We start from the raw sequence: 14,711 nt of genomic DNA, 5'->3' as shown, positions 1-14,711 counted from the left end.
GAACAGGAGGAGCACTGTCAAAGCCCTGCAAAATGACCTCCAGCAGACCACAAATGTGCATGTGTCTGCACAAACGGTTAGAAACCGACTCCATGAGGATGGTATGAGGGCCCGACGTCCACAAATGGGGGTTGTGCTCACAGCCCAACACCGTGCAGGACGCTTAGCATTTGCCAGAGAACACCAAGATTGGCAAATTCACCACTGGTGCCCTGTGGTCTTCACAGATGAAAGCAGGTTCACACTGAGCACATGTGACAGACATAACAGAGTGTGGAGACACCGTGGAGAGCGATCTGCAGCCTGCAACATCCTTCAGCATGACTGGTTTGGCAGTGGGTCAGTAATGGTGTGGGGTGGCATTTCTTTGGAGAGCCGCATGGCCCTCCATGTGCTCGCCAGAGGTAGCCTGACTGCCATTAGGTACCGAGATGAGATCCTCAGACCCCTTGTGAGACCATATGCTGGTGCGGTTGGCCCTGGGTTCCTCCTAATGCAGGACAATGCTAGACCTCATGTGGCTGGAGTGTGTCAGCAGTTCCTGCAAGGTGAAGACCTTGAAGCTATGGACTGGCCCGCCCGTTCCCCAGACCTGAATCCGATTGAGCACATCTGGGACATCATGTCTCGCTCCATCCACCAACGTCACGTTGCACCACAGACTGTCCAGGAGTTGGTGGATGCTTTAGTCCAGGTCTGGGAGGAGATCCCTCAGGAGACCATCCACCGTCTCATCAAGAGCATGCCCAGGCGTTGTAGGGAGGTCATACAGACACATGGAGGCCACACACAATACTGAGCCTCATTTTGACTTGTTTTAAGGACATTACATCAAAGTTGGATCAGCCTGTAGTGTGTTTTTCCACTTTAATTTTGTGTGTGACTCCAAATCCAGGCCTCCATTGGTTAATACATTTGATTTCCATTGATGATTTTTGTGTGATTTTGGTGTCAGTACATTCAACTTTGTACAGAACAAAGTATTCAATGAGAATATTTCATTCATTCAGATCTAGGATGTGTTATTAGAGTGTTCCCTTTATTTTTTTGAGCAGTGTATTTTATCAGGCCATCAAGATACAGGAAACATACACATAATAAGATTTGAATTAGTTCTAGTGACAAAATAACACATTTTAACAACATTTTGAAATCTATATGATTTGATTGAATTGACTTAGCCCATTTTAAAGTTACCCACCTTCCACCCACACAATGCAACAGGAAACAACACTCTCCAATTATTTCTACCTCTGCCTTCCTCCCTCCCTGTTGGATGGAGTAAGGGGGAGTCAGGTTTAGCCTAAACCGGCTCAGTTATGGTTGAGGTGCAAACACACCCTCCATTTCTGCTACCTGTACGACCCCTTCTCTTTTCCAATGGTTATAATCAGTCTGACAGAGAGAGGTACCTCCAATCCGTGTGGTTTTTAGTATAACAATGCCCACCATTGGGCTCGACATGGACACACTTTATCAGTGTATTATTTTACTTAGTAACCCTACACATAGTCCATTCTAAATTGGCCAAACTCTAACACTCAGTAGTTTTAATCTAACCTCCCCAACAAACCTATACCATTCCAAACCCTTTGTGAAGTGCCTTGAGACGACGTGTTGTGAACAGGCGCTATATAAATAAACTGAATTGAATTAACAAAAGTGGTTCAGTTTGCCATTTCAATGCCTAAAAATGTATTCAATTTTTCTTTTTTACTAACAAACAGTATTTTGAAAACAAAGGATATCCAGTAATGAAGCACCATGTTTATTCACCAGATGTAAGTTCACACTGGATCCAGTTATACTGACTACCTATGTTATGAGAAGACAGGAAGGGGGTGTTTTTTCGAGGCTAGAGTGGGTGAGGGGTATGCATCTCTGTTACAACCCTGCAGTGGAAGAAGCTCCTTTATTTGCCCCAGCAGAGGTTGATGGTTTCTGTCTTAGAGGGGCTCTTTACGAGTGCATGATCGTTGGCTGTTTACACCTCTGCAGAGTCGTTTCAGACCTCTTGTCACTCTGATTCTGCCCTGCCCTTACAGTGTTCTGCTCTTGTCTACATGCATTTGTCACAGTCTTCTGGGGAGCTTACAAAGTCCTCTTGGCACTTACAAAACACTATGCTACAAAATATAGTTCATCCACATTTCTCCTTGTGATAAAACAAGTAATTTTTTGATTTCACTGCAACACATTGTATTATAAATATTGGTTTTTGTTACATGAGACTCATGAGACTTGTTTTTAATTTTTCCTACAACCCCACCCCCGCCTTCCAACCCCAACACTGGTCATCAGTTGAATTGTGTAGTTTCACATAAAGGCAAAAAAAAGCAAATATATTATTTTTGTCTAAAAAACAATAATTTCTCTGTCTATAAGAAGATGGGGAACACAGTGCCTACTAAATATTTTCAAACCCTGAAGATTTTCACATTTCATCACATTTAACACAGAGAGACATATTTTATTTTTATTGTGTGATAGAATAATTTATAATATTGTATAAATGTGTTGTGTAAGGAAAATGATTACATACATTGTTCTAAAAAAACTCGGAAGAGTGTGCTGGGGAAAATAATTACTTCTGCACTCTACAAATCTGGCATTTATGGAAGAATCCAAGAATAAAGCCATGTGAAGTCCTGTTTAAAGTTTTCCACTAGCTGTGGGGCTGCAGATAAATATACAACAATATAGGAAGTATCTATACAATTTACGAAAGAAGCCATCCTTCTCCCTCAATTTCACAGTTATGCACTACTTGCGTTGGTCTATTACATAAAACCCCACTAAAATATATTAAACTGCAAAACAATAAAGTAGAGAAAGTTCGCGGGGTGTGAAAACATTTGCAAGCCACTGTGTATTTTAAAAAGGGAAATACGATTAAAGTCCTTTTTGTTGGCCATAATGCAAAATACATGTAGGTCTGTAGCTTTATCTGTATAATACTTTACATTTTATTATTTATTGTCGTACACAACAGTTCATGGACTCCTGTAACAAACGGAAAAAAACCAAATATCTTGGCCGTCAAATAAACCAGAAAGGCTGTTTTTTTTTTCGCTGAACATAAATGAATAAAAAAAATACTATAAGCCGTAAAATGAATTTATTTCCACGCAGACTATACAAAGGCGCCAAAAGTTTAAAGCTGGAGGGAAGTCACTTGATTGGTTTTTTTGCCTGTACCCAAACATATCATCCATTGACAACGAGGAGGGAAACAGCTAACCAATTACCTTTGATTATTTGCCAATACACAACACGATTGGTTTAATGTCAAAATTGATACGCCAACTGTTACTGAATTTCTCTTCAGTTTGACCTTTCAGAGCCAATGAAATAAGACTTCCTCCCCGTAGCAACCAATCGCAGTAGAAGGCGGGATCAACATTGGGCTTTATATCCAGGTCATACCCGGCTTCTTCCTTATTGTTTATTCCTGCCAGTTGAAGAGACAGCAAGTTTTTGACCATGTCTGGAAGAGGCAAAACCGGAGCTAAGGCACGCGCCAAGGCTAAGACCCGCAGCTCTCGCGCCGGGCTCCAGTTCCCTGTTGGCCGTGTCCATCGTCTCCTCCGCAAGGGAAACTACGCCGAGAGAGTGGGTGCCGGAGCCCCTGTCTACCTCGCCGCCGTCCTCGAGTACCTCACTGCTGAAATCTTGGAGCTGGCTGGCAACGCCGCCAGAGACAACAAGAAGACCCGCATCATCCCCCGACACCTCCAGCTGGCTGTCCGCAACGACGAGGAGCTCAACAAACTGCTCGGCGGCGTGACCATCGCCCAGGGAGGCGTGCTGCCCAACATCCAGGCCGTCCTGCTGCCCAAGAAGACCGGCCAGTCGGCACCGAGCTCCGCGAAAGCGGGAAAGAAGGCCTCCTCTCAGTCTCAAGAGTACTAGCTAGCTGGCTAATGACTACACAACCAAAGGCCCTTTTAAGGGCCACTCACCGACTCATGAGAGCAACTTTTCTGTTGACCTCTGTCTTGCCTCACACGATTTATTTTGTCTATTTAATAAAGGCATTTTTTTTTCTAATCTCGTCCATATAGTACGTGTTGACTTCAGGGTATGTGACGCTACTTGCTAGTCTGAACAACTGATGGAGGCGGGTATACAGTTTATCTAGTCGGCACTTTAGTTAACCCATAATGTATAATTGATTTGGGTTGCAGGTATAAAAATTAACTGTTCAAATTATTTCTGTTGTCCGGACATTAAATCGCATCAATTTGCCCTGCACCATGCAACTATTTTGGGTTTAGTTACCATCTCCAGAAGCCTCTACAAGGCGAATATATTTCCTATTGTGGCGTGAAATTTACAAGCAGAGAAGTGGATATCTTTAAAGGCAATTTAATGGAGAAGGTGAGATGGTATCAGTAAAGACGGGTAAGGGCCAACAGAAATGAACATTGAGGAGAAAAAGTCCGGAGTCAATCTTGGCGACTGAACGTTGTAAAAGCAAGACTCATTTTCTTAAACGGAGTTAACGTGAGATTGTGAAATCTCAAAGAAATGATTGGGTTGGTCTATTTGGGTATATTGACCCCAGTTTTCCAATAAGTTCAACTATTAAAGATTCAGACAGTAACATTTATGAACAAATAAATGATTAGCACCCACACTAAATGAGAATAACTGAATGGATGCCTTCCTTAGCTAACTATATTTAAGATATGTTACTGGATTCATTGTTTTATTGTATGTTTTTAGGTCAAGTGTCTTTCCAGCCTTTGCTGCCAAAAATTGTCTTAATCTTTTAAAATGATTTTTATCTGATTCCACAAACAACTCATAACTCATGTCTCAAAAAAACAACGTGTTACAGTGTTGTTGGGTCAAGTATAAGATAAATTTTATCAATTAGATTTACTGGTTTGTATATAAAATTGATTTAATGTGTCGCATGCGATCTGAATGTTCTGTCTCTTTGTGATGATGTGGTTAAAGCCAACAAAACATGTTTTAACGGTTAATTCTACGTGCAGCTCCCAGGTGTTTCCTTGTTGCACATGAAGAAAACATCTGCAGCCTGTTTACCACCACAAGCATAGAAAGCGATTACATCTCAGTTCAGTTTATTTAGATGCCCTCAATTCACAACAAGACAAATGGTTCCAATTTTGATTCAATTATAAGGAATCCGAATTAATATAAAGTCCTTAAAATTTATCCAATAGCCTATTACAGACAGATTCAAATCAAGTTATACACAGTCAAATTCGCTGAACTAATAATAGCTACATCTTAATAGATTTTGTACAGCACCATTATGGGTAAACTTCTGCTGTTTAATAAAATTGAGTATCTGGAAGGAAATGTTTTGGCATAATTCATGACACACAGTGAGTTATACAACATGAACTACACTTTTGGGAGGATCTCCATTAATTTATAAAAAAAAAACAAAAACAATTATAAATCATATATTTGTTGCAAGTAATAAATAATAAAATAGCCACATGTAAATTTGCTCTCTTGGCCAACACAGATCATATTACTTAAAGGAAATCAAGAGCGGTCAGGAGTCTCTGCATGGAGTTTGCATGTTCTCCCCCTGCATGCGTGTACTCCCAGAGTCCAAAAACATGACTATTAGGTAAATTGGTCTCTCTGTGTGCATGGTTGTTTGTCCTGTATGTCTCTGTGTTGCCCTGCGATGGATTGGCGACCTGTCCAGGGTGTACCCCGCCTCTCGTCCGTAGACTGCTGGAACCAGCTTCCCTGTGACCCACTATGGAATAAGCGGTATAGAAGATGAATGAATGATTGATACTAATATGCTTGACTTTTTTTGTCCATTAATCCCCCTCTCATCCCGCCTTCAAAAGATAACATGGCACATTTACATTTGCAACCATATATTTACATAAGCTGCATAAAAAGACACAAAACCTGTTTTCCCATTGTCCGAAAATAAATTTAACTAAACCTTTCTGGTTTTATGTCAGTTAGGGTTATCAACATTATTTAAATCTGATAAAACCCAAAATAATGAGAGAGGATTGTTAACAGAATTTAAACAGTTTGGGAAATCTCGCATAATTATTAACAAGATACTTTACAATATCTGAGATAAAAGGAAGCACACCTCTGGATGTATTTAAGGTAACACCTCAAACACACTGCTTTTATGTTGAAAAATTCTAAACAAATCAGCCAAGATATCAGAAAGATAATTGTAGACGTCCACCGGTCCAGTTTATCCTTGAGTACAATTTCCAGACGCTTGAAGGTGTCACGTTCATCTGTTCAAACAATTATATGCCAGTACCATCTGCATGAGACTTTCCAGCATTCACAATCTTTGGGAACGTGACCGATTCTGTGTCCCAGAGATGTTAAATATGCGTATTTAACCCAGAGCAAAAGCAACAAATCTTGTGAAAATGCTGTCTGAAGCTGGTAAGAGAGTCTCATTATTTATGACCATAAAGACCATCATTGCATTTGGAAAAAAGAGGAAAGCTTGTAAGTCCGAGAACTCCATGCCAGCTGTGAAATACGGAGGTGGCAGCATCATGTTGTGGGTTTTTTGCTGTAGGGGGGACTGATGTCTTTCACAAAGTAGATGGTTTCAGGAGGAAAGAACTATGTTTGAAATATTGAAGCAACATCTATTAGCCATAAAGTTAAAGATTGGGCCCAAATGGACCTAAGAATTCAGTCAAATTAGTTTCAAAGCATCTTAAGTCAGAATTTTGTTGTGACAAGCACAAAAGCACAAAGTTCTGGTCTCAGTCCCATTCTGATTCTGATAAAAAATCTGTGGGCAGAGCTGAAAATGCTTGTGTGGGCTCAGTTACACCAGTTCTGTCAAGATGAACGGTCCTAGAGTCCAGCAAACTACTGTGAGAAGATTGTAGAAGGATACATAAAACATTTGACCCAAGCCATACAAGTTTAAAATGAAACTCCACCATATAATGAGCATGGATGTAAACTTCTGAATTTAAGGAAACTTCTAGAGGATTCTGGAAATTCCTGGAAGATTCTCTCTTTCATTATTTTGGGCATTTAGCTGAGAAATAGTTTTGGCAATTGTGACTGAGCTAACTGGAAAACGTTTGTCTGATTTAATATCAGTCAGTGCTTTTATACAAAGCATGTACACATCTGGTTTCAACTGCATGCAATACAGAAAGTGACAGAAAGGATCTGTGTAATGATGAGAAATGCTGTTCACAGGGTCTGCCACTAGGGGCTGACTGTTTCATATGAGATCAGCAGTTGAAAGCTTCCTGTCCATATTGTTTCAACAGACAAATATCTCAAGTAGCCTTCTTTCAAAAATAAAATAAAAAATAGCACAAAAGTTTAGTGGTTCAAACCATGTAATGGATCCAACTTTTTATTGAATCTGACAGTAGCATTTTGCCTAAAAGATGAGGTCAAGTCACAGATTTTCCCACTACAACCCAGAGATGTGCAGCTGAATCACCCATCACCTTTTCTGTGCTGTCTGGTTTTATCACTGGCAAAATAAGCAGCATGACGCAACAAGTCTAAATTGAACCCAGACAGGCGGAACCAATTACCCCAAGCCTTGACAACGTGCCCAACACCAGCATCCAGGCTAATAATCCCAGCCCAGAAGCCCACCAGTGAACCCAGTCTTCACTCACTGTGGTGAGTTTCAAAATTATCGATCTTGTTTTTTCTTCCCAGCAGTTGTTGGTGGAAGCAAGTGTTGGTAATTTCATGGTACATCTGTCACTTCATGCAAGGATATGCATATTTTACTTTTGAGGATGAAAAAGCTAAACAAACAGAAGAAATAGAATCAAAATGGTTTCACAAGACGTTTGTTCAAACATACTCACTGTATATGTGTAATTTACATAGGAAAAGGAACAATGAGTGGGGAGAGAAAGAAGGATGGAAAGAGGGATGGACCTGGCAGAAAGATGTGTGGAGGCACACCAAAAACATTCACTTTGAAAGTAAGTGAGCAGCAGTGAAGAAAGAACAACATGTTTCCATCCCTGAGACGACTGGGAAACTTTTCACATTAAGTTTTGGAATGATGCCCCGCTTCATGTCTTTAATCTTTGTGTCGAAGCCTTCTTCAGGGAAGAAAACTTTCTTTGCCAATTTGGGTAATTAAAGATAAAAATATGTGCTTTTGTGCTGTGAGTGAGCATTTGTTGCATAGCGTGAAAGAAACAATAGGGGTCACGGTTACTGTTGATCTTCATCACTTTAATCCTATTTCACTCCCTGTTTATTATGTGGTGTCTTTTCTAGCAAACATTTTGTTCTGTAATATTTTTTAGAGGAGTGGATACAGGTGGTTGTCATGTGGTTTTAGAAAGATTAGGGGTCAAACCCAGCTGGCTTTGTGATTGGAGAATTTTATTTGCATGAGAGGTCTGGCTGGTTTGGGGCTTAGGAGTCTAGTAATGCGCTTTGGTGGAATTAAAGCGCAATGAAGTATTTATCTGAAGGGAGCGCGAAGTGCACATGTGGCTGAGGCGGTCATTCCAACACGTGAATATGCTTTGATCTAACCCATTCGGTCGTAACTCTAGCTGCATGCTAAGGATCCTTGTCCAGCTGGAAAGTAAATCTCCACCCCAGCCTCAAGTCTTTTGCAGCCTACAGCAGGTTATCTTCCAGGATTGTCTTGTATTTAACTCCAACCATCTTCCCATCAATTTGAATTGAACAGCTTGCCTGTCCCTGCTAAAGGAAAGCATGCCCACAGCATGCACTGGACTTTATATAGGTGCATCAGAGTGAAAGAGGCTATATGCACGTTACATTTTGAGTTCTGTTTTTTAAAAGCTTTTTTAAAAACATCTGGTTATGATGTGACAATATGTGAAAAAGGTTTGGAGGGGTATGAATGCTTTTGTGAGGTATTTGAGATGTGACTGATGTGGGCAGATGTAACAAAGCAATCTATGCTTCATTTTAGTGGGTTGTTGGTTTAATATTACTTTGAAAGTGCAAAACGTTGTACACATATTTGATTGGTCCTTCTTTGAAACACAGTAATGCTCTTTAACTGTTTGCAGTCATCTGTGATCCATCTGTAAATCCTGTCCTTCATCTGGATAGCCTGTCTTGTCCTGAGTTCAACCTTGTATGCAGAATTCCCTCTATCTGACCGCAAAAAGCTTTAACTAGTTACATTTATGTTTAGGTCAAGAATGGAGCAAAGGCTATGTGTGCATCTGTAAAGGGTGGTGCGAGGGCAGGATTCTAGCTAGGTCTGGGAGGAAGTGCCTCAGGAGAACAGATGATCCGTAAACCTGTTTTCTTTAGCCTTGGTGTGAATCATTTCCTTTGACTAAGCCTCCACCTAGATAATTATTTTCATCTGCTGGTCTTCCATACCTCTTACCTAACTGACCCCCATTAGAGGCTAGAAATTCTCTCCTCTTTGCTATTAAGTTGAATGTAACTACAAGTTACACCAAATGATTGACCCAAACCATGTACCAATTGTGAGTTGTAACCCAGGCCGAGTGGCAGTCAAAACGTCTTGGAGTCTCTAATGATCTCACCACTAGTCAGATGGTGGTGGATGGTTTGAATCAGCTTATAAATCATTTTTAACAAAAGTCAGAAATGACAAAATAATAAAAAAGATATGTTCAGGCATTATTTCTTCCTTGGGACCATTTGTACATTTCAGTGTTTTTGGCTTTGTAACTCCATCCCCCTGAGCAAAATGTATGCAAAAGGACAACGTTTGCTCCTGTCAAACATCATGGGTGTAAATTTGGCTAAAATATGTCAGGTAAATAGACCTCCATTTGAAGATGTTTATTGATGTGTCATAATTTGTACATGTTTGGGTTCTGTTTTTCCTTTAGGTTTGGTACTTATTCTTACATTCTGTTATGGTGCATTTTAATTTGTTTGGTTACGTCTGTTTGATTATTCCCATCATCTCTGTTCAGCTCATTCATGTTTATTTGTTTCTGCTATGCCACAGCCATTTTGCAGTCAGCTTCAATCAGTCCACTTGTGCCATGCCAATCGGTCTCCTTGTCTCACTTGTGCTGTGTACTGTATATACTCTTAGTTCTGTTTTCTTCTTGCTGGTTCGTACTGCTTTGTTTTAATAGTTCAACTGTTATACTCACTGTGCTGCTTCTGCCTGCCTGTCTGCATTTTGGTCCACTCCAAGAGTCCTTTCTTGACATTATGTCTAAATGCGATTAGAATGTTGACAGTGTTTAACAAATTGGCCAACGTAACCTGACCTTCAACATTTTTGTAAATTTTTAAAGGAGATTTTGTTGAAAAGCCTGATTTTCCCTGCATTTTTCAAAGCTACAAGGAGAACGATTCGCCAACTTAGAATTGTTAAAACAATGTTGACTTGTGTCTGTTATTTGGTGGGATGTAAAAAAATATTTTATGCTGTTCAGATAGATGCATGGTTGTCTTTGTGTTGCCTTGTGATGGACTGGTGACCCTGTCCAGGAAGTACCCTGCCTCCCACACAATGACCACTGGAGATATTCACCAGCCTCCTCAGCCACGCCTGGATTGAGGTTATAGGAAATGGATGTTAAACTGAAAGATAAAAATATTCTATCAGCAACAGTTATTTTTTAATTTTAAATTAAGGAAATAACTATTTTCAGGTAAAATGACCTCAAGAAACAACATCAGTTAGTACAAATTAAACATATATCACTTAAGATTTCTCACAGGTAAACATTCACTATCTGAATTAATAAGACATGCAAGATAAAGGGTAAACAAAGTCAAATTTAATAAAGCCCAAACAATATGAATACACTGGTAATAATAATTTCCAAGTCCAACAATAACAAATATGTAAAAAAAAAACATGCAAAAGAGAGTATAAAGCAGCCAGAATGCTGCCAAAAGCTGAGCGATGAAATCACGAATGGAACGCTGAACTTTAGCATCTGTACAGCACAATGGCCACCCAAGACAAAAGTATTGATGGCAAAGTCTTCAGCTTAAATTCAGTTTATAAGAAACTGTATATATGTATGTAGTAATCTGTCCTGTAAGAACAGGGAAGTCAGGAGAAATGAGAGCCATATATTGGAGACTGTTCTCTGAGACCACTCGTGACCAAAAGTCTAATGTAAAATCCTGATATTCAGGCACCATTTAAGTAGATGTAATTTCTGCTCCAGTTTTGACCAGCATTTTGTGCTTTTGGGACAGTAAAGGAGGTATCTCTATCATTTTCTTAGAAAGAAGTCATATATCCATTCAACATTCTGGAAAAAAACATTTTTGTCATGAAAATGTTTGTAAAAAGTTATCTTTTTACAAAAAAGAAAAGGCAGTCACACTCCTTATATAGCAATGACAAGACTGCAAAAGCTTTTTAAATTCTGATCGAATCAAATTACTGATCTGCTCTGAAAAACAACAAAGGACAGGCTTTGATTAATTTTGATATATTTAATACTTTATAGATTAAAAGGTGACATTTGCCTTTTTGAAAAAGACAAGAAAAAAACAATTTATAGAAAAACTGGCTTAAAGAAGTGGGGAAATCTAATAGCAGAGAGCAACATAGACTGTGATTTTTGAGCAAAACATACCAGTGTCATCCAAGAAGTGATGATCCAACATACTGTGGTTGTTATGATCACAGGTTCTCTCACACAATTATGACCACACAAATACTTAATAACAGGATTAAACTGGGCTTAGTCTGCATACATACAAATGTTTCTGTATGCACTGAGAACTGGAATTTCTGAACTCCCATTTTTTTTGACAATAATAAGAAAATAAAAAAACTCAAGATTTATTGTCATGTGATGTTCTGTCCATCATCTTTCTCTTCCTTAACTCTCTGATGCTTTTTAGTCCTTGGTTTTATACTTAAAATGTTACAGCCAAATATTTCTTTTATTTTTATTCCTGTTAGACACTGGTTGTCAAGATCCGAGTATCATCAGAACTGATTCCAAAGACAATAAATACTAGGCAGACATGGGACGGATTTCTTTACATAAACCTGAGATATTAGATACATTATTCTCATTTGTTGTGTGCGCTGTTCTTTTTAGCAAGTTAGCATGCAAGTAAATGTGACATTTAATAAGCACAGATCCCTAAAGGAATAATTTGGACATGTTGAAGTGAAGGTACATGATGATTTTTATTATTATTATTGTTCCCTTACCTTTAATGGACAGATGTCATAAATTGCTGTGAGTTTCTAGAGAAGTTAAGAAATCCTAATAGTGGAAAGCTAACAGGTAATCCAACAGAGCTCCCTGTTTGAGCTGGTTCTAGGTATTTAAAAAACTAAAACCCACAAATTTTAATATCCATAGGATGGAGATAGGCACCAGCTCCCCCGCGACCCCCTATGGAATAAGCGGTAGAAAATGACTGACTGACTTTGGTAGATGTAAAACTTGTATCACAATTACAGTGTGTTGTACGATCTTAAAAAATCTGTTTGAATTTATTTTTGAGCAAACGTTAACTTTTTAAAGTTTCTTTTTTTGGGAAGTCCCCAGGGCAGCTATTCAGAATTAGTTTACACACACACTCATGTTAAAAACTCTCACCTAATTTAATTAAAACCTTTCATGTAAACTAGGTAAACGATTTAACTAGAGCAAACCTTTTATGTACACGTGTCTCTAAATAAATTAGAATATTATTGAAAAGGTCATTTTTTTCAATAACTCAGTTCACTAAGTAAAACACATTTTACAGATCAATTACACACAGATGTTTTTAAGCCTTCATGTCTGTTAATTATGATAATTTTCCACTTACATCTAATGAAAACACAACATTTAAGATCAGAATATTACATCAGACCAATAAAGAAATTTAATACAGAACTGTGGTCTTAATTAAAAGTATGTTTAATACTGAGATGTACCTGTAAACTACTGAAAATGTCATAGAAAATAATGCAAACCATTTATGTAAACTTATTCAAAAGCTCCCATATAAACTTGGAAAAACATTTTATATAAACAACCAAAATGCTTTCATGTAAACTCATTCAAACCTTTACACACAACTTTCATATGAACTGGTATGTGTGAAAGTTTGATTTAATCTATGGGTTATGTAACATCATTCTGACTAATGTTCATGGTGTCATCCAATACTTTTAATTATTAAACTTACATAATTTCTACTCAAATATTGATCAAAGTCAACATAAAAATGTATTCATATTGTTACAGCAGTTTTATTGGTTAAATTTTAACAGTTGATTTTACCAGTGTGAATGATCATCCTCCTGTCTGTGATCTCCACGTCCTCACACAGAACAACTGACTCACATCTTCAACCCTGTCTGCAGACTTCTGAGTCTGCAGTCCAACTTGTTACTTAGCTGCTGGTGTTTGTTTTTTTTTCCTCATTGAGTCATTATCTGCTTCATTTCCTCCATCTCCTTCCTCTTCTTGGCCCCTAACCATGGGAAAAGCCTTCAGAGATCAATAGTTGAGTCTTTCTCCCACTCTCATCCACTTTCTCTGTGTTTGTCAGTGGGCCAAATCACATTCCTGAGGGACATCTGAAGAGATGCTTATATGTGTTTGCTCACTTCCTGTGGAACATAGTATTTCTCTACTCCATCACCACAGATGTTTTAAGAAGAGTGGATTTATTATATTCCATTGCAGTTCATTTAGTCAGTTTGTTATACACTGTTGCTCAACACCTTTCCAGAGTTGAAATGCTCTTGTTATATCAGATATAGAGATCTCAGAGGAGTAATCCAGACAAAGCTCTGGTCCAAATCCTACTCCTGCTTCAAATGTTGCTTCCTTCATGGATCAGACTGTTAACACCTACCCAACCTTCTCTGGACAATTTGACATTTTAAACAAAGAGTCCTTGTAGGGATCATCACATTTTAAAGACCCTATGATAAATTAGATTGTGTAATTAATTTAAGGGGGTCTTCTGTTAAATACAGAAAGGGAATAAATAAACAGGAAATCTGAGAATGTTTTTGGAAGGCAGGGCGGATAAATGCCCCCCCCAGCTGCACGTAACTCTGATAGGATGTAATTTTGCACCGGGATGGGGAGGAGAACGAGCTGGGAGGAGGGAAAGAGTGGAGAAACTCACAGAGTGAATGAAATAAAAAAAAAAACAGCATGGAGTAAGACATACAGTATAATGAGGGAAGTGCTTTGGAAATGAATTTTCTTCAAAATAACCTATGGATCTAACTGCTGTCTGGGCTTTGATAAAGTAAAGGGATGGTAAGAGCTGCATGTCTGTTTGAGAAATTACTATAATAACAGCATTCTTTGCATCAGCTCTATGCTTAGTTGTGTAAAATAATTCTCTTTTTTATTTGAATGATCAACACTTAAAATGGTGCAACCTGCTCTGTTTTGTCAGCATTTGCTCCCAGCAGAGGTATTTAAAAGTAGCAGTCCAGACTGTGTAGCTGGCAGTGTCTATTTTCAGAAGCTTGTGGCAGCTCTGAAGGGCATAACTGCCTCCATAATGACAGGTTACTGTGCAAGGCCCGGCATTTTCAAGCATTAAAACAGCTCTCCGGCCTGGGTGTGTACGTTGTATCTCTGAGGTTTGTGGCAGCAACTGTGTGCATGTATGTGTGAGTCAGGCAGACAGGGGACACATTACCCTGCCCACTCTCTGGTCCTGTGTCTGAATGCGTGTCTCAAACAGGGCCGGTGTTGACAGGCATTGGGTTGACAGCAGAGGCGTCAGGGCTCCAGTGTCAGGAC

The 14,711-nt window shown here is 39.0% G+C and overlaps 2 protein-coding genes across 8 annotated transcripts in view; both read left to right on the top strand.

Annotated features, from left to right (window-relative positions):
* The first annotated feature begins 3,408 nt into the window (after positions 1 to 3,408).
* Positions 3,409 to 4,050, top strand: LOC124876499 (histone H2AX). Its single transcript, XM_047379333.1, has one exon. It carries the CDS (start codon positions 3,484 to 3,486, stop codon positions 3,910 to 3,912), a length of 429 nt encoding a protein of 142 aa, XP_047235289.1. The 5' UTR covers positions 3,409 to 3,483; the 3' UTR covers positions 3,913 to 4,050.
* Positions 4,051 to 7,968: 3,918 nt separating this feature from the next.
* phldb1a (pleckstrin homology-like domain, family B, member 1a) overlaps positions 7,969 to 14,711 on the top strand; it is a 65,482-nt gene continuing 58,739 nt past the window's right edge. For 4 of the 7 annotated variants that reach the window (XM_047379261.1, XM_047379256.1, XM_047379260.1 and 1 more), the window contains exon 1: positions 14,068 to 14,216. In XM_047379261.1, the coding sequence (XP_047235217.1) occupies positions 14,214 to 14,216 (3 nt within the window). In that variant the 5' untranslated portion in view covers positions 14,068 to 14,213. Of the gene's footprint in view, positions 8,115 to 14,066; positions 14,217 to 14,711 lie in introns of those variants that run through there. The other 3 variants (XM_047379258.1, XM_047379257.1, XM_047379263.1) reach the window with 3 other exon arrangements.

Source organism: Girardinichthys multiradiatus, chromosome 11, assembly GCF_021462225.1.
Source record: "Girardinichthys multiradiatus isolate DD_20200921_A chromosome 11, DD_fGirMul_XY1, whole genome shotgun sequence".
In the NCBI taxonomy this organism is placed as follows: domain Eukaryota; kingdom Metazoa; phylum Chordata; class Actinopteri; order Cyprinodontiformes; family Goodeidae; genus Girardinichthys; species Girardinichthys multiradiatus.
This window is presented reverse-complemented; position numbering and strand designations above follow the sequence as displayed.